This window comes from Megalobrama amblycephala, linkage group LG10 (assembly GCF_018812025.1).
Source record: "Megalobrama amblycephala isolate DHTTF-2021 linkage group LG10, ASM1881202v1, whole genome shotgun sequence".
Taxonomy (NCBI): Eukaryota; Metazoa; Chordata; class Actinopteri; order Cypriniformes; family Xenocyprididae; genus Megalobrama; species Megalobrama amblycephala.
This window is the reverse complement of record NC_063053.1, coordinates 1182298-1203490: the sequence shown is the minus strand read 5'-3', so window position 1 is coordinate 1203490 and position 21193 is coordinate 1182298. Positions and strand designations below refer to the sequence as shown.

The following is a 21193-nucleotide window of genomic DNA, read 5'->3' as shown; positions in this document are numbered from 1 at the left end:
ATGTGCATTCTTTTTTTTTTTTTGCAGTTATTAGTTTATCCACAAGGTGGCAACCGTGCTCTGGGGCCGTCGATTCACAATGGTAGTCAAAGAAAAACTGCATAAACAGAACAGGAACGCATGCAAGCTACAGCGACAATGGAGGCCGACATAGACGAGAGATTGTGTGAAGAGGTTAGAAAGTTCCCTCAACTCTAGCATGAAAGAATACAAGGATGTTTACATGAGTTGTAACTCGTGGCGAGAGATTGTGTACGTGTACAAGTCAAATAAAGTGTATTTTGTAAGGTTGTGCGTTCGGGCTTCACTTTAATTGTTCAAATATTATATTATTTCATAATAAAAAAATAAGATTTAGTCTGTTAATTCATAAGAAAGCACTTTAACAGAAGGGTCTCCAAACATTCAATATGTACTGCATATATGAATTATATATGCTATATATATAGGCTACATATGAGTCATTCCACGAAACCGGTACGATTTGGACTCACACATTTTTTTGATTTTTTACCAAAATGTATTACTTTTCTGAACACCCCACAACATTAATGACATATTTAACTTCCAGAAAAACATATTTCCCCATCTCAGGCATCAAATCCCTATTATTATTGGTCATTATTTTAAGTTATGGACACTATGGGAGCTCTCTGAATATTATTATAAAATCTATTTGTGATAAAATCAACATTTGCATATTAATCAGATGTCCCTCATACTAATTCAGAAATTGCGAATATAAAAGTTACATAAAATCTCACACTTTTGCTACTAAAGCCTGAATTGGGCACTTTTTGTGACAGAAACCTCATCATTTCTGATCAAAGGCTTAACTTCAGAATTTGAACTGAAATCAGTTTTCTTATGATTGATCTGAACATTTCAGACAGAGTTCAACAAACGTTAAATTACTTTTTTTCTAAACTTAACACAAAAAAAAAGTATGTGTGAAGGGTTTTGATTTTTTGCCCAAATTGTCCACTGCTCTAAATTTAGGGAATAAATGGAGAGTGCATGGCATGCATGATATTAAGAAATCATGAATAATGTTGAAATATCAAAGATAATTTTCACAAGTAATAGTTTTCTATCTTTAATTGATGTAACAGGGTTGAGTCGTTAAGCTCGACAAACACAATTTCACAACCTAATGTAGTTATAATTATTAAAGAAGGTGGTAACTTGCTCACAATGTTGTTCAGAAGACGTCTATGATGTCACTTCCAATTAATGATGTCACACAAGTATCAGTTCATTATGGTTTGTGTAACGGGGTTGAGGGGTTACTGAGGTACGGGACTAAATGATGTGATTTTAATGAATAATCATGAAAACATTACCAGCAAAAAAGCACAGATGGATATTTATGTGAATGGCAAAATGAATGGACTTTTTTCTCATTTTATTATTCATATCCCAAGAACACTTTCATAGAAGGCCTCGAGGGACGTGACAAAATAGGTTGTGTCAACTGAAAAAAACAAAATAATTTCTAATATAAAGATAAATGTATGTCATGTTTTTAAACATTATTAAAGGAGACATTTCAATTAATACAAAAAGCTTTTAAAAATCAAAATTGGCCCAGTTTACCTTCTTAATGCCCATTGTAAATGATTCTTTGTTATTCCAAATGAAAAATGAAATGTTTGTCTTTGTAATCTTTCATCAGAATGCATTAACTTTTACATGGCTTTCCTTCTGACATCAAGAAAACCGTTTCCAACCCGTCACCTCCAAACATCCGTTTTCTACGGAAACCCATTTCCGACACTAAATTAAAAAATACAAACAGTAATTGCAACTGTTTTTTTATCTCAGAATTTTTTTTTTCTCACAATAGTGAGTTTATATCTGACAATTCTGACTTTTTTTCTCACAATTCTGACTTTTTTTCTCACGACTGCGAGCTTTAAAATTGCTAAAGATATAAACTCGCAATTGCGAGGGGAAAAAAAATCAGAATTTTGAGAAAAAAAGTCAGAATTGTGACTTTATATCACGCAATTGTGAGTTTATATCTCAGAGTTGTGACTTTATATATAAAAAGTGAGATAAAAAGTCCAAATTCTGAGATAAAAAGTCGCAATTACTGTTTTTATTTTTTTATTTAGTGGCGGAAACGGGTTTCCATAGCTCTCACAATCCAACACTCTAAAAAAATGTTGGGTTAAAAACAACCCAAGTTGGGTTGAAAATGGACAAACCCAGCGATTGGGTTCTTTTGACCCAGCGGTTGGCAGTGGCAGAGCCAGGATTTTTCCAGGCACAGAAATCTTTATTATTTCAACATAAAAATGAGTCTGACTATAATGTACTGGACTGTGCTTACAACACAACTGAATACAGTTCATTTGTACTTAATTAGATCATGGAATGCTGACTGAATTTGACCTTTTTCTCATCATTCCTCACTTGCAGGCATATTAATAAAGGGGCTCACACTATAGCTGAACTGTTCAGTCAGTTCTGGTTCTCAAAACTCCCAATAGCTTGTTGAATCTCCATGGATGAGACATGCAGATAACTACATACTGTAATTCCAAGATTATTCAACCTTCATTTAATTTTATGTATAATCAATGAACTTCAACAATTCTGAGTTTGTCTGTTTCAAAAACTAATCAAAAAAGTAAACACTAAATGTTTAACTTTCTATATTGTCAAAATAAAATACTGCAACAGTTCTATCATAGGCCTACCTAAATTAAACTCAGTAAAATGTGTTCTCTTTTGAATTCCCATTTGCTGATACAGCACATATATGCCAGAATGTAAAATTAATTATGCATTTAAATATGATAATTTTTTTGTTTGTACTTTAGTACAAATGCACAGTTCTCACATTTATTTATGCATTAAAAAATTACATATCAGCTTGTGCCTTATATTGTGATCTCACATAGATATGCGACTAAAATAGACCTGCATACATGCACAGTTTTAACGCAGCTTTAATCGCCGTTTTGGTTATTTCATGAGATAATGGACCACAGAACTACGACGTTGCATGCTCATAGTTTCTTTTGCGCTTTATTTATAGTGAGTAATATACAGCGCGTGATTGAAAAGTGCGCGATCTTGCAACCCAGCAGTTGAGAAACATTTACGTAAGCAATAATGTTATTGTTCGCTGCTGTTCTGCTGAAGCTCATTCGGCACCTGTATCGTTTCCGCACGTGTTTGACTTGCGCCTGGCGCTGAAGCGAATTTGGAGCGCGTCTGAAAAGTGTCCCGTTAAAGAGACGGTTCTGCGTTTAAATAAACGCAATTCTTGTCAACAAAAAAGTGGACGGAAACAGCAGTTGTGAGCGTGGTGGCCAAAGAGGTGGCCACCCCCTGGCGGTTGGGTTAAATGTTTGACCCAACCTGCTGGGTAGGTTTATTGAACCCAACTAAAAACCCTTTTAAAAATATATTTTGGTGACACAATAGATAAAATACACTGAAAAAGGTCATTGGGACTCAAATCATACCGGTTTCATGGATACACTGTAAAAAAAAAATTCCATAGTTTTTACAAAATAATTTTGGCAGCTGTGGTTGCCAGAATAATTTTGTAAAAAATACAGAAAAACTGTGTAAACATACAGAACAAACTAAATTTTACAGTATAAAACTGTAATTTAAGAAAATTTTAATGTAAACCAATAACTTCAACAATGCACACGACTACTAAAATCTGTTCTGTACCTTTAACACATACTGACAACAACCATAATAATGCAAGTGGTAAAAGAGAAAGCCAGAGTTCATCACAAGCTTTTCCACGAGCTGAAGTATATTCTAATATACAGAAGGTGCACAGAGTCATTCACACAAACACGATACACTATCATCATGGTAACCCACAACACTTACATAATGTAATAAACATTCATTAAACAACAGAAGATGCAACATATAACCCTAATGTACAAAACTATTATTATTTAAACAAAATACTTTCAAATGTGGAGTGTCACACATTTCACACAGTTTACAGATTTTGACTGTAAATTATACATTGATTTTGTCTTTTTTTTTTTTACTTATAAAAATTGTAAAATTTACACCATTTTACTGTGAAAATTGCATAAATGTCTGGTTAGAGCTTTTACAAGTTTTTCCCTGTATATAATACCTGTTAACCTATTTACATTTTTTTTCCGTAGCGTTTTTACAATATTTTACCATTAAAATCACATTCATTTTTTACAGTGAAAAGTTGAAATAATCATATAATGCAACAGTATTTGTTGATTTATCATTGAAATGGTAAAGATGAAGTAGTCATCATCATCATCATCATTTGAGTATTGGGTCAGTCCCTCCTCAGCTCTGTCTGTGTTGAGTTCTCTCTTCCTCTCTTTCTTTCACTCAATCTCACTCAATCTCTTCACTCCTCGCCGTCTCTTCTACTCTCAGTGCGTGAAGGTAAGGGCTCGATTTTACTACAGTAAACTCACTTCACACATGTAAACTGTTATTGCTCGCATTACTGTTGTAATAGTTCTAGTTTGGAAACTCTATTTTTCAAACACCGACAGTCAAAAGGAATAATATGACCCGCGTTTTTTTCAAGCACGTGGTTTACGTCAGGGTATGTTTCGCTCGAAGCTAAAGTTAAATTTACCGCCAATTTATTCGCTACGTGACTTTGGACATATTCTTCGCGAAACATCGGGCGGGTAACGATAGTTACTATGAGTTCTCTGAAATATTTGATATGATAAATATCGTTTATTAATAGTCGCTCAGCACGTGTTTCGGAAATCATGTGTTGGCAAAGGCGGCATACGAATCAATCACTTATAAGTTAAAATATTGTATTTTTGGGGTTATGTGAATATGTTCAGTATAGTCAAAAGAAATGATGCTTACCTTGTATCCAAGACAAGTTTTATAAATACTGCTAATTTTCTTCGTTCACTCTTTAAATTTGATAATTCACTTTTATAGCGAATGCTTCTTGGGACTGTGTTTAGTCAATAAAAGTTATCTTGAGCTTTTTACATTCAGGAAGGGTTAGTTGTTGATGTGAAATTTATGTTGATGTTTGGGTATGTTTACTATGATGAAAAGAAACAACCTGTTTTGACTCAGTTTTTAATGACAGTTGTGGTTTCTGTGGGGTATAGTTTTCCGCATTGGTCGAGTTTCCTTCAAATGTCATCATGGTGCTGATGCATCACGCTCGTGGTTTGGACAGGAGATGTTCATGCTCTTCTCATGCACTTTAGATGAGATTCATGTGAGCTGTATCATTGGACAGAGATAGTTCGCTGGCAAATGTTCTTAATGTAACTCATGTGTGCAACGCTGTGCATGGCATGCAACTCGAGCCGCACGCTCGCATTATGTGATCACAATCTTGTTCGTTTCCTAAGTGGTAATGCAGCTGCATTAAAAAAAGTCAGCACAACTTATTTGTCTGTGTTAAGACCGTAAGAGTGCTTCTCTTCAAACTCAACAAAATCAAAACTGGCCCAGTTTACTATATTAATGCTCAGTCCTGTTTTTTTGTAAATGATTCTTTGTTATTCCAAATGAAAAATGAAATGTTTGTCTTTGTAAGCTTTCTTTCTGACATCACAAAAACCGTTTACAACCCATCACCTCCAACCATCTGTTTTCTATGGAATTTCTATTTATAACTTCTATTTATAATTTCTATTTATAACAGCTATAAAGTTGCTAAAGATATAAACTCGCAATTGCGAGGAAAAAAGTCAGAATTTTGAGAAAAAAAGTCAGAATTGTGACTTTATATCACGCAATTGTGAGTTTATATCTCAGAGTTGTGACTTTATAGCTCGCAGTTGTGAGATAAAAAGTCAGAATTCTGAGATAAAAAGTCATAATTACTGTTTTTATTTTTTTATTTAGTGGTGGAAACGTTTTTGTAAAAACAACCCAAGTTGGGTTGAAAATGGACAAACCCAGTGATTGGGTTGTTTTGACCCAGCGGTTGGGTTAAATGCTTGACCCAACCTGCTGGGTAGTTTTATTGAACCCAACTATTGTTTAAAAATTACTGTATTGCTTGCTTAAAATGAACCCAAAGTATGTTGGAAATTAACATTTATTAATTTATTGAATAATAATTAAACAATAAACATTAATTAAATTGCTTATTAATAAGTGTTCACCTTTTGATTATTATTGTTGCCTCTAGTAATTATGATTTTTAATTTCCAACCTATTTTGGGTTCATTTAAAATGGATAAACATTTAACCCAGTCACTGGGTTTGTCCATTTTCAACCCAACTTGGGTTGTTTTTAACCCAGTCCTGTACTTTTAGGGTACGTTGTACGATGTACTACAGATGAAAAAGTTTTTCCTTCACTTTTTTCTTGTACAAGCAAAACGTTCATGCGGATCAGCGAAAATGACTAAAAACTCTGTATTCTGCTGCCAGGCCAGTAGATGGCGATGTCACTTTGTAAAGAAACACTATGCGCCTATAGACTGAACATGTAATGCACAATGACATCACCATTTTCACAAATTCACTTTTTTTTTGTTTTGTTTACATGTATATGATAACGGTATCATTTTCACAAACTTGCGCTTTGAAACACATTTTCCAAAGCTTGAGTTTTTTAGGCCCTCAAAACGGCATTGTCGTGTAAATGAACGGCCAAAACATGTAAAATGTTTTACATTTTTTAGTCTGATTGAATATCCTGTCTAACTCAGAAATGCATCACATTAAAGGGATAGTAATTCTGTCATTTATTCACCCTCAAGTTGTTCCAAACCTGTATGAGTTTCTTTGTTGTGATATTTTGAAGAGTGTTGGTAACCAGACATAGTAGGAAAAGAAATACAATAGAAGTCAATGGTTACCAACTTTCTTCCAAATATCTTCTTTTGTGTTCAACAGAACAAAGAAACTCATACAGGTTTGGAACAACATGAGGGTGAATAAATGATGACAGAATTTTTATTTTTGGGTGAACTATCCCTTTAAGTCAGTAAACTGGGTTATGAATGTAGAGCTTGGAGTGGTTTTATAGAGTAATACTTTTGCAGGAAACATGGCACGAATAAGCCAACATATTGCAGTGTATATTTCAGTCTCGCGTCTTCATTTCACATGGCATAAAGTCAAACTTAAGCTTTTCTTGCTTTCATAATCATCATTTCCTTACGGATTAAAATAGAGGGCAAATTAAATGGCCTTATGCTCCAGCCAACAGTGAGTGTCTTACTCTTGAATGTTATCCAGAAGAGAACGCAGGCCAGCAGGGAAAATAAATGTAATCGTGGTTTCTGCTGTTTTTCTATGACAAGACTAAATCCATGGATTTCTCTGTGAGAGAAATTGGGCATTGTTTGGCACAGGTGGGGTGGCTGGCATGTTTTACAAAGAGGCTTTGATTGAGATTATGCATATTTATGGTGCTCATAGTAACTATTGTGAAATTTAGCCAGGTCTTGGTTTGGGAACTGGGAACCATTTCTTATTCTAAACTTTTTCCATTTTAGTATAGAAGCTGATTTCATGACCTTTAGTTCCATTAGTTTTAAATGCAGTTCCATTAGAGGAATGATTGACCCAAACCTTTCAATGCTTCCTTAAAAGTACTGAAAGAATTGTTAAGGAAAAGATCATTAAGCGGAATTGGAATCTGCAACAGAATGTTATTTCATAATCATGTCTTCATGTTCTTGTGTTGTCTTGCCTAGAATTGGTTCACAGGGCCTCTTGAACACAAATCTGTTCCGAGCTTGTTTTTGGATGCACTGCTGATGTTCTCCGGTTACAGACCCTCTCTCTCCCGAGCTCCGCTGAAGGCTCAGCACCCCAACAGAATGACTATTTCTGGACCCTGCAGCTTTGTTGTGAAATATTGAGCCTATGAGGGACCTTTTTAGAAGCACGGTCCCGGGAAGTAGAGTCAGAGGATTGTCCGGGAGACCTGCCAAAGGTGTTTTTCAGGACGGGAGGTGAACCAAATCGGGAGACTGATTGATTGTAGGTTGCTGGGATTAATTTGCGGAGCGTGGCGGTGACTGTGCACATTGGCTCGGGTACAAAATGGAAGATTTGGATGATCTGTTTTGGTTTTTGGCCCATGAGATGATCTGGGAGTGATTGTGCATTGTAAATCAGAGATGTTATTGACAAAGACTTGGAAAAATGGATATTTCAGCAAGGGTTTACAGGCTTTTAATAAATAAAGATGGATGTCTTTGTGTTTCTTGAGCAGCAAATCATCATATTAGAATGATTTCTGAAGGATCATGTGACACTGAAGACTGGAGTAATGATGCTGAAAATTCACATTTTTTTTCTCTCATGCCTGCTGACCCGAGGGCAGATAAGTCCGGTCAAGGTGGAAATGCTTCATTTGGTTTCAGCCGTTATCAGCTAACCATGACATACTGCTTCAACTAAATGAATGACCTCCCGTTTCTACAGCTGAATGTCATGTTTCTTTACAGAGGTCATCATGACCTGGTTTAGCAGATGTATTGATAAGAGAAGATTGTGTTGTGTGTTTCAGCCTATAGTGACAGCACTTAGGACATGTGATCACAGGACAGGTCGATCAGATTCCCTCAACGTGACTGAGATTTCCAGTGGTTGTAACACAATTTGGCCAAATCAGATCAGTTTTGTTAAGTGGCTGATTTAAAGGTCTTATGCAACAGGACGGTGTCATGACATTTCATCCTACACATCAGATTGTCCTGCCAGGGCTTACTGTGCACGCGTGCATCAATATTGCATCTTTTTAAAAAAATTTACAAATATTTGCATTGTTTTAAGGGTAGGTTTGGGATAGGTGTAAACTCGACAAATTCGACAGCATTTTTCACTGCGGTTCACCAAAAAATGAAAATTTTGTCATCATTTACTCACCCCAAATTCATACAGGTTTGGGTGAATTTTCATTTCTGGGTGAACTATCCCTTTAAGCTAGAGCAACAATGACAATTTCTCATAGAGAACTAAAATATTCTGATATGAATATGGTGAGAATTTGGTTGCAGATTTTCTGAAATGGAGAGAATAGAAGGAAAAATAAAGCATGTTTTAGTTTATTTGTAAAATACTTTGAAAAGTGTTTGTTATTTTGGAAAATATTGATTATCGCAACAGCAGTGGAGCATGAAAACCTTCATTATTTCTCATTGTTTTTAAGTCAAAATTTCAAATTAATTTTCTTCATGAAGAATTTTTTTTTATTTACATACAAAACACTAGAGCTGTCAAAAGTACCAACTTCTTCTATCTCTTTGAATGGGGAAACATCAAATTCTCCAAAGCTGTTCGCCAAGCTTTCGATTAAAATTCATATTTGAAATCACCAATGAAATCTGACAACATAAATTCTGTTTCTAAACGCTCGAATCATGAGAAAAAACTGTTTTTCAGGCTGTTTCGAACTAATGCGCATGTGCAGTCCTAAGTGCGCGTCTGACTGTTTCTATAGGAACCGGAGCTTCTAACGGCTGCTGCACTGATGCAATGACTTTACCAATCGGCGATTGGCTCTTATTTAGAAGGCGGGACTTATTCCGCCATATTCCGCGTTGCACTTTCTCCCATTCAAAACAATACGAGTGACGCGTCTTGTGTTATTCTATAGTCTTTGATGAAATGTTATAAATGTGACTCTTTGAGCACTGTTGAGCGGATTCGTAAACACCTCTGATTGGCCATTGTGTTGACACGTTCATGGGATATGTCTGTGATTGGCTACAATGAACAAGTGTTTGAATTTTAAAGCGTTTTGAAAGCAGCGTATATTAGCGAACTGGTCCACGATAGACTCCTGCTTTCAAACGCTCCCGTGTGTATCTGTGCAAGCGCTTGGTGAAAAGCGTCACTGATGACTATTTACAACGTTTTTGAAGCGTTGATCATTGTAGCCAATCACAGACATATCCAATGAGCGTGTCAACGCAATGGCCAATCAGAGGTGTTTACGAATCCGCTCAAGAGCGCTCAAAGCGAGTTTTGACAACTCTACAAAAGACAATAAAAAGGCATAAAAGTGATTGATAATATGGCAAACCATGTTTTGACAGCCAATAAATCTCTTAACTAAAAGGTCTGTTTTTGTATATCCAGACTGTTGTTTGAATGAGGAGTGTGTACAGAGAGTTGAGTGTGTTTTCAAGCTCATTGTTGTCAGTATGGCGTCCAAATGACGGTTCTGCACCATAAACGGCACAGGGGAACATCTCGGTCTGTCATTATCATCTTAGTTTATCCAAGACCGTGCTTTGTTTCTGGGATGTTCCCTCTGAATCACCTCATTTAAGACCAACAGAATCCATTTCCAAGCCGTAAATGTAAAAATTGAATTCACAGCAGGTATCAATATCAATGTCAAACCCAGGATTAGACTCACAGAAGATGTCCGTCCTGGAGTTCATTAAGTTTCTCATTCACTGCGTGTGTTTATTCTCCAAGGACTGCAGAATTAATCAATATTTCGCCATTTCTTGAGTGCCGAGGATTCTGTGATTCGTTCCTTAAGGGCTGGAGATTTTCTTTGGAATCCAGACAAGCTGTCGCTTGAGCTCAGGAAATTAATTTTTTGTTATTTTATGAACTCTATACCCAAGGCTTAATATGTTAAATATTCTAAACATTGGTTTAGAGATCTAGGCTAATTGCAAGCACATGTTAAAATGACACTGGAGTGAAAATGTTCACATTTGTTTAGATATTTTAATATGTTTGTGTTGGTGCTGCCAAAACATCCATTGGGAGAATCAAATTTTTGAATGAAATGCAATAATGTTGGATGTTTACACTGTAAATCACAGTAGATCTGCTTGGTTACTTCTCAAGCTTTCACTAAGATTATTGGGTTTGAATGAAATGATAGATCTTCTGTGGTGTAAAGATTGTTTCCATGTGATTGCAATTTCAGATTTGATGCCAGATTGTGAAAGCGATCAGTGACGGATCAATCGGACACAATGACTGCTGTGAACGCTCCGCAAGACAGGTAAATGTGTGAGCGTGACCTCCTCACAGGATGAAAAACGCTCAATAGTGAAACTTCCTGTGGATTAAATGCCATGTTTTCCAGGTACAACGCTGTATGGATCATATTCTTCATTCTGGGCTTGGGAACTCTCCTGCCATGGAATTTCTTCATGACTGCTACTGTGGTAAACAACTTTATTAGATGAATCCACAACTATGTGAACGCTTTTTGGCAATGTAAAATTCAGATAACTTTCACATCAACATCTCTAACTTCTTCTTGTTCTGCAGTATTTCACCCAACGTCTGAAGGACCCACAAATCAATCAAACAGCCAATGGGACGGTGGAGATAGAGGGCGACAGTCGTAGCGTCCTAGAGTCAAAGTTCAACAATGTGATGACGCTGTGTGCAATGGTGCCGCTGCTCATTTTCACCTGCCTCAACTCCTTCATCCATCAGAGGTGAGACAAACTCTGAAATTACTTTTCACTTCAGAATTAAAATTTCCTGATAATTTACTCTCCTCCATGTCATCCAAGATGTTCATGTCTTTCTTTCTTCAGTGGAAAAGAAATGAAGGTTTTTGAGGAAAACATTCCAGGATTTTTCTCCATATAGTGGACTTCACTGGGGTTCAACGGGTTGAAGGTCCAAATGTCAGTTTCAGTGCAGCTTCAAAGAGCTCTACATGATCCCAGACGAGGAATAAGAGTCTTATCTAGAGAAACCATCGACCATTTTCTAAAATTATGTACTTTTTAACCACAAATGCTCGTCTTGCACTGCTCACGCATTACGTAATCACATTGGAAAGATCACGCGTGACGTAGGTGGAAGTACCGCGAAAAAATAAAATTTTCTCCTCCAACTTCAAACTCATCTGACATTATTATTTTTTTTGTAAAGGGCTTTTGACTTAGTCTTTGCACGTTCGCTTTGTAGACACTGGATCATAGGCCTGGGTATTGACACAATTTTCACGATTCGATTCAATTACTATTCACATGCTTTCGATTACGATTATTTTGGATGTAGTATTTCAGGTACAGTAAATGGCAAATTTTCTAGAGGAAAAAATCTCTCAACTAATGCTGTAAACTACACATGAGAGTCAGCTGGTACTACTATAATAATATTGAATATTAAATGAACTTATTTATATACAAACACTTAAATTACACTCATTAATGTTTTTATTATAAATAAAGTTTAGAATTACATAATCATATTTCTACTCCAATTCGTTTTTGTGAAATATAAACATTTAAATCGTGGCTGTCATAACTGATTGATTCAAACATGCATTAAATATTGAAGAACATTAAAGATTATAATGAATATGTGACGGTGCATAGCTATATTTATCAGAATGCTGCTCTCTAGAGTCACTTTTCTAGCTGACTAATGAGTTTATGGTCACTGAATATGTTTTTCTGAGGTAAATGTGACGTCACGTGACAGTGAAGCTGTTTTATTGAGGTTGAAGCACTGATTGAGCGATTACACGAGACATGATACGGATTTCAGTAAGTTGTACTGTATATTTTAACATACTTTCAGATGTTCATGTTTATTTCGCTGTAACTGGTATTAAAGCGGAGGAGAGGATGATCACATGCTTCTCTTTAACTGAGGTGCTAAAGCGATCTGTCACGCCACATTAAACAGCGTCAAAAAAGTATTTATTTTTTGAATCTCATAATAAGATGGACGTCATTTGAAATCGGAGACTTTGCTTCATATCAAAAGTAACAAAGATTATTGTGATTTATTGGATGGGAGGAGCTACATATTCTGCTCATTCATCAACTGAAAACAGACTAGACTAATGGATTCTTGGGATTTAAGAATCGATATCGGTTCATAAAAATGAGAATCAATTAAAATCGAGAAATCTATATTTTTTACCCAGCACAACTGGATCGGTATTTCCATCAGCTGCACTGAAACTGACATTTGGACCTTCAACCCGTTGAACCCCAGTGAAGTCCACTATATGGAGAAAAATCCTGGAATGTTGACTTGACAGTTATTCAACAATGTGGAAAATTAGCTGTAATAAAGAATGATGAGAGGACTGTGATAATCTTCATAATAGCTGCTCAGAAAACCCGTACGCCAGGAGAGTTGATCTTGTGTTATTTTCTTCTGCTCGTTTCTCCCAGGATTCCTCAGAAGTGGAGGATCTCAGGCAGTCTGTCGGTCATTCTCGTGGTGTTTTTCATCACAGCGGTGCTGGTGAAGGTGGAGATGGAGCCCCTGCCATTCTTTGTGTTAACTATGATCAAAATCATCTGCATCAACTGTGAGTACCATCTATCCATCTTCATCATCAGTGCAGTGGTCTTCTCTGTAGTCATTCTCTCCTCTGGGTCAGGTCACATGGTTTGCTTTCATAATGAGTAAAAGATGGCTTGAGTTCACACACATGCTTTGATGCTGATATTAATACATGATATGTTTTGAAAATCAAGCTGGGGAAGATCCTACTTGAAAGAGCGGGAGTGAATTCTCAGAAATGTTTCATGATGTTCTGTGTTGTCACGACCTTTACGACTTTCCATGTGCATTTATCTCAGATCTTAACCATCGTTTTTCTTCATCTCTTTTTGTAGCATTCGGGGCAATTCTGCAAGGGAGTTTGTTTGGTTTGGGTGGAATGCTTCCAGCGTCCTACACCACGCCCATCATGAGCGGCCAAGGGCTGGCGGGAGCGTTTGCGGCCTTCTCCATGATCTGTGCTCTCGCCTGTATGTGATCCTCCATCGCTCTCTTTATGTTCTTCTTTTCCAAAGCGGAGATATAAAGTCAGAGTTGCGAGATATAAAGTCGGAATTGCGAGATATAAAGTCGGAATTGCGAGATATAAAGTCAGAGTTGCGAGATATAAAGTCAGAGTTGCGAGATATAAAGTCAGAGTTGCGAGATATAAAGTCGGAATTGCGAGATACAAAGTCAGAATTGCGAGATATAAAGTCAGAGTTGTGAGATATAAAGTCGGAATTGCGAGATATAAAGTCGGAATTGCGAGTTATAAAGTCGGAATTGCGAGATATAAAGTCAGAGTTGCGAGATATAAAGTCAGAGTTGCGAGATATAAAGTCGGAATTGCGAGATATAAAGTCGGAATTGCGAGATATAAAGTCAGAGTTGCGAGATATAAAGTCAGAGTTGCGAGATATAAAGTCGGAATTGCGAGATATAAAGTCGGAATTGCGAGTTATAAAGTCGGAATTGCGAGATACAAAGTCAGAATTGCGAGATATAAAGTCAGAGTTGCGAGATATAAAGTCGGAATTGCGAGATATAAAGTCGGAATTGCGAGTTATAAAGTCGGAATTGCGAGATACAAAGTCAGAATTGCGAGATATAAAGTCAGAGTTGCGAGATATAAAGTCAGACTTGTGAGTTATAAAGTCAGAATTGCGAGATATAAAGTCAGAGTTGCGAGACATAAAGTCAGAGTTGCGAGATATAAAGTCAGAATTGCGAGATATAAAGTCAGAGTTGCGAGATATAAAGTCGGAGTTGCGAGATATAAAGTCGGAATTGCGAGATATAAAGTCGGAATTGCGAGTTATAAAGTCGGAATTGCGAGATATAAAGTCGGAATTGCGAGTTATAAAGTCGGAATTGCGAGATACAAAGTCAGAATTGCGAGATATAAAGTCAGAGTTGCGAGATATAAAGTCAGAGTTGCGAGATATAAAGTCAGACTTGGGAGTTATAAAGTCAGAATTGCGAGATATAAAGTCAGAATTGCGAGTTATAAAGTCGGAATTGCGAGATATAAAGTCAGAGTTGCGAGATATAAAGTCAGAGTTGCGAGATATAAAGTCAGACTTGTGAGTTATAAAGTCAGAGTTGCGAGATATAAAGTCAGACTTGTGAGTTATAAAGTCAGAATTGCGAGATATAAAGTCAGAATTGCGAGTTATAAAGTCAGAATTGCGAGATATAAAGTCAGAGTTGCGTGTTATAAAGTCAGAGTTTCGAGATGTAAAGCGTGTGTGTATATATATATATATATATATATATATATATATATATATATATATATATATATATATATATATATATATATATATATATGTGTATGTGTGTATATGTGTATATGTGTATGTGTGTATAATATGTATATATATATGTATATATTATATATTAATACTTAGGCCACACAATCATATCTGTTGAGCATGTGAATATAATGGCCTATCGGAGGTGCTAGTCAGTAAGTTAGTCAGATTCTGCTTAACACCGCTGAAAACCCCTTTTTATTATTTTTTTGTTCAATGCGAGCCGCACGCGAAAACAAAGTTTGAACGTGATGTAAATGAGAGATCCACAATATTTTACTGGTATTGTTACAGACTACTGAAATATTGGTACCGTGACAACTGTTTTCAGGTTTTGACCGTAAATCTTGTGTTTTCCAGCGGGCTCTGAGTTACAGGACAGCGCTTTCGGCTACTTCATCACTGCCTGTGTCGTTATTCTCGTGGCCATCGTTTCTTACCTCGCCCTGCCCAAATTGGTATGGTGCAAATCCCTGACTCTTGACATTGACATCTGTTTCCACTAATCAATGCAGAGAATTATGATTCGACGTTTACATGTTGAAGACTGAAACTATTTGCTCCGCAGGAGTTTTTCCAGTATTACTCTGAGAGCAATGGCTCGCGGTCCATCGCAGATGAGGAAAACAAGATGGATTTGCTGAAACCAGGTAATGCTCAGCATTCCATGTGATTGTCAAAATGTTCTCTAAACATCTGATGTCATCACTGACATCTGATGCCCTAGATGCCCCTTTTTGTTTTATTGTATAGTATGTTGTTATATTTTTTATTTTATTTTATAGCATTTTGTTTTATTTTATAACATTTTGTTTTATTAAATTTTATAGTATTTTGTTTTGTTTTGACTGTATCCTTAAATATTGACACTGAGTTTAACATTCTTTTTTGTTTTGTTTTTATTTATAGTATTTTGTTTTATTTTATAGCATGTTTTATTTAATTTTATAGTATTTTGTTTTATTTTATAGCATTTTTTATTTAATTTTATAGCATTTGTTTTATTTAATTTTATAGTATTTTGTTTTATTTTATAGCATTTGTTTTATTTAATTTTATAGCATTTTGTTTTGTTTTATTGTATAGCATTTTGTTTTATTTTTTATTTAATTTTATAGCATTTTGTTTTATTTTTTATAGCATTTTGTTTTTATTTTATTTGATAGCATTTTGTTTTGTTTTGACTGTATCCTTAAATATTGACACTGAGTTTAACATTCTTTTATTTTGTTTTGTTTTATTTTTTATAGCATTTTGTTTTTATTTTATTTGATAGCATTTTGTTTTGTTTTGACTGTATCCTTAAATATTGACACTGAGTTTAACATTCTTTTATTTTTTTTGTTTTATTTTATAGCATTTTGTTTTATTGTATAGTATGTTATATTTTTTTATTTTATAGCATTTTATTTAATTTTATCGCATTTTGTTTTTATTTTATAACATTTTGTTTTATTAAATTTTATAGTATTTTGTTTTGTTTTGACTGTATCCTTAAATATTGACACTGAGTTTAACATTCTTTTTTGTTTTGTTTTTTATAGCGTTTTGTTTTTATTTATAGTATTTTATTTTATTTTATAGCATTTGTTTTATTTAATTTTATAGTATTTTATTTTATTTTATAGCATTTGTTTTATTTAATTTTATAGCATTTTGTTTTGTTTTATTGTATAGCGTTTTGTTTTATTTTTTTATAGCATTTTGTTTTTATTTTATTTGATAGCATTTTGTTTCGTTTTGACTGTATCCTTAAATATTGACACTGAGTTTAACATTCTTTTATTTTGTTTTGTTTTTTATAGCATTTTGTTTTTATTTCTTAGCATTTTGTTTTATTGTATAGTATTTTGTTTTATTTTATAGCATTTTGTTTTATTTTTTTATTTAATTTTATAGCGTTTTGTTTTATTTTTTATAGCATTTTGTTTTATTTAATTTTATAGCGTTTTGTTTTATTGTATAGCATTTTGGGGGTTTTTTTATTTTGTTTTATAGCGTTTTGTTTTATTTTGACTGTTCCCTTAAATATTTTGACTCTGGGACACTAACAAGTGCCCTTAAAAACCTGTCTTAAATGCTTTAACACTAGTCCCAGGGTGGCTGAACGTGTCCTAATGTGTTTTTCATGACATTTCAGAACTTATTTGCTGCTAAATCACAAATACAGCTTTATGACCTTGTGTCTGACTCGTATCATCCGTGATATTTCCCTTTAAAGAGAAATCGATTGTGTATTTTTGTTCTTGCAGAAGGTCAAGCGGAGAAGAGGCCGGTCCTCAGTCTGACCGATGAAGAGTCCAAACCCGCGGTGTCAGTGTTCGGCATCTTTAAACAGGTATAAACTTCAGCCACCTCAACCCAACCTCAGCAGCTTCCTCTCATCTCCATAGCTGGAGCAGAACTGGCACGTTACTGATGTATAATAAAGCTCTGGAGAGCAGGAAGTCTCTGTTTATAATAACACTTGTGTGTCTGACTCAGATCTGGGTGATGGCTCTGTCCGTATGCTTTGTCTTCGCCGTCACCATTGGCACCTTCCCAGCCGTCACTGTCGACGTCAAGTCCACTATTGCTGAGGGGGGTCGATGGGGTGAGTGTGTGTGTTTGTGTGATGCTTTACTGCACTGATGTTCTCTACAGAAGTGTCACAGATGTCTCTTTACCCAGAAACGTATTTCATCCCGGTGTCCTGCTTCCTCCTGTTCAACATGATGGACTGGGCCGGTCGGAGCCTGACGGCGGTCTGTATGTGGGTACGTGTGTGTGTGTGTTTGTCACTCCTCAAACATGTGCTCCGAATGCTTCATTAGGGCTAGAATCTGACGGAGCATCTGCTTTTTGTATTTGACCGTCCCCTGGGATTTGCATGGAATTCCTATGAAGATGTTCTTTCTGAAAAGAAAAGCAGAGCGGGGAAAACATTTAACTGGAAAATCCTACATCATGTCAAACGAATAGTTCAGCCAGAATTAAAACTGCCGATCCAAACCCATGTGACTTTCCTTCTTGGACAAAAAATAAAATAAAAAGTACCATCAAACGAGCATAAAGTTGTGCAGAAGTGCTCTTCTGAGGTCATGTGATCGCTGAATAACAGATTCATGTTCCTGACACTAAACTACAGTATGCTCAGGTGACAGGTCACATGACTACTGCTATGATACTGTTATGGTCGCTTAAATAACTGATAAATAAGTAGATGTGAAGGATTTATTTATTTATTTATTTATTATACAAATATAGTAGATCGTTCCATCCATCCATCCATCCATTCATCCATCCATCCATCCATCATCCATCCATCCATCCATCCATCCATCCATCCATCCGCCCATTTATCCATCATCCATCCATCCATCCATCCATCCATCCGCCCATTTATCCATCATCCATCCATCCATCCATCCATCATCCATCCACCCACCCATCCATTCATCCACCTATCCATCATCCATCCATCCATCCCCCTATCCATCCATCCATCCATCCATCATCCATCCACCCACCCATCCATTCATCCACCTATCCATCCATCCATCCATCCATCCATCATCCATCCATCCATCCATCCATCCATCCATCCCCCTATCCATCCATCCATCCATCCGCCCATTTATCCATCATCCATCCATCCATCCCCCTATCCATCCATCCATCCATCCATCCATCATCCATCCACCCACCCATCCATTCATCCACCTATCCATCATCCATCCATCCATCCATCATCCATCCATCCATCCATCCATCCATCCATTCATCCATCTATCCATCATCCATCCATCCATCCCCCTATCCATCCATCCATCCATCCATCCATCCATCCATCATCCATCCACCCACCCATCCATTCATCCACCTATCCATCATCCATCCATCCATCCATCCATCCATCATCCATCCATCCATCCATCCATCCATCCATCCATCCATCCATTCATCCATCTATCCATCATCCATCCATCCATCCCCCTATCCATCCATCCATCCATCCATCCATCCACCCACCCATCCATTCATCCACATATCCATCATCCATCCATCCATCCATCCATCATCCATCCATCCATCCATCCCCCTATCCATCCATCCATCCATCCATCTGCCCATTTATCCATCATCCATCCATCATCCATCCATCCACCCATCATCCATCCATCCACCCATCCATCCATCCATCAATCCGCCCATTTATCCATCATCCATCCATCATCCATCCATCCATCCATCCATCCATCCATCCATCAATCCGCCCATTTATCCATCATCCATCCATCATCCATCCATCCATCATCCATCCATCCACCCATCCATCCATCCCCCTATCCATCCATCCATCCATCCGCCCATTTATCCATCATCCATCCATCATCCATCCATCCATCCATCCATCCATCCATCCATCCACCCATCATCCATCCATCCATCCATCCATCCCCCTATCCATCCATCCATCCATCCATCAATCCACCCATTTATCCATCATCCATCCATCCATCCATTCATCCACCTATCCATCGTCCATCCATCCATCCATCCCCCTATCCATCCATCCATCCATCCATCCATCCACCCATTTATCCATCATCCATCCATCATCTATCCACCCATCCACCCATCCATCCACCCATCCACCCATCCATCCATCCATCCATCATCCATCCATCATCTATCCACCCATCCACCCATCCATCCATCCATCCATCCACCCATCATCCATCCATCATCTATCCACCCATCCATCCATCCATCCATCCATCCATCCATCCACCCATCATCCATCCATCCACCCATCCATCCATCCCCCTATCCATCCATCCATCCATCAATCCGCCCATTTATCCATCATCCATCCATCCATCCATCCATCCATCCATCCCCCTATCCATCCATCCATCCATCAATCCGCCCATTTATCCATCATCCATCCATCATCATCCATTCATCCACCTATCCATCATCCATCCATCCATCCATCCATCCCCCTATCCATCCATCCATCCATCCGCCCATTTATCCATCATCCATCCACCCATCATCCATCCATTCATCCATCCATCCATCAATCCGCCCATTTATCCATCATCCATCCATCCATCCATCCATCCCCCTATCCATCCATCCATCCATCCATCCACCCATCCACCCATCATCTATCCATCCATCCATCCATCCATCATCCATCCATCCATCCATCCATCCATCCATCCACCCATCATCCATCCATCCATCCATCCATCCATCCATCATCCATCCATCCATCCATCCATCCATCCATCCATCCATCCATCCATCCACCCATCATCCATCCATCCATCCATCCATCCATCCATCCATCCATCCACCCATCATCCATCCATCCATCCATAAATCAACTCTCAGGGTGTTGATACACGGGCCAACGTTTTAAGCGATGTTGCTTTGGCACTTTACCATTGAGAGCAACAAATTATGATCGTATCGATCCAGATGGAAATGTGTTGCTCATTCTCAGTGGGAAAGTGCTCAAGCAACATTGTTCAAAAAGTTGCCCCATGTATCACCACCTTGAGACTATGAGTAAGTCAAGTTTAACTGTGTGTTCATGTATTTGGTGCCTGGTGTGAAGGTTTTCCTCTTCCTGTTTGTACAGTCTAGAGTCGACCTGCTTTCAGTAAATGGTGACTTCATTTCCTCTCACTAATTCAAAATGCAACTCAAAACAGAAAAATATTTACATGTAATTCAACCCGTTACTTCCGCCATAAAACGTCAAACTCACTGTAAACAGGATGGGTTGATTAACTGATTAAGTTACTAAGGAAAACCTCAGTGGAGCAGATGGGAATCATTCTGGAAATCCTTATCAGTATTCCTGGCATTTAACAACATGGCCACGGGAGGCCCGTCCCATGTGCAGTCAGCTGATGTGCTTGAGGATACTTATAGATTGAGTCCATTAAATGAGAGATTTAAACAAGTGTGCATTGTTAGGGAAGAGCTGAGCATCATGGGAGCAGCAGTACTGAGGTGTATAGAGACGGTGGATGAGTTTAAATGTCATGTCCAGCCAATCACTGTATTTAGATTTAGTGCTGTCATGGGTTTTGAGTATTTTAGGGGCGAAACACGTTCTCACGGTGACAGAATGTGTTCAAGATGCTGAAGGGCTGATCTAACTCTTTCCC

At 37.1% G+C, this 21193-nt stretch overlaps 1 protein-coding gene across 4 annotated transcripts in view; it reads left to right on the top strand.

Annotated features, from left to right (window-relative positions):
• slc29a1a (solute carrier family 29 member 1a) overlaps positions 1-21193 on the top strand; it is a 44229-nt gene that overhangs the window by 17057 nt on the left and 5979 nt on the right. Inside the window, exons 1-11 of one of the 4 annotated variants that reach the window (XM_048203873.1) lie at positions 4275-4419; positions 10886-10963; positions 11048-11129; positions 11236-11408; positions 13113-13252; positions 13563-13697; positions 15384-15481; positions 15592-15673; positions 17276-17361; positions 17508-17616; positions 17694-17779. In XM_048203873.1, coding sequence (XP_048059830.1) covers positions 10935-10963; positions 11048-11129; positions 11236-11408; positions 13113-13252; positions 13563-13697; positions 15384-15481; positions 15592-15673; positions 17276-17361; positions 17508-17616; positions 17694-17779 — 1020 coding nt within the window. In that variant the 5' untranslated portion in view covers positions 4275-4419; positions 10886-10934. Of the gene's footprint in view, positions 1-4274; positions 4420-4507; positions 4674-7609; positions 7969-10885; positions 10964-11047; positions 11130-11235; positions 11409-13112; positions 13253-13562; positions 13698-15383; positions 15482-15591; positions 15674-17275; positions 17362-17507; positions 17617-17693; positions 17780-21193 lie in introns of those variants that run through there. The other 3 variants (XM_048203874.1, XM_048203876.1, XM_048203875.1) reach the window with 3 other exon arrangements.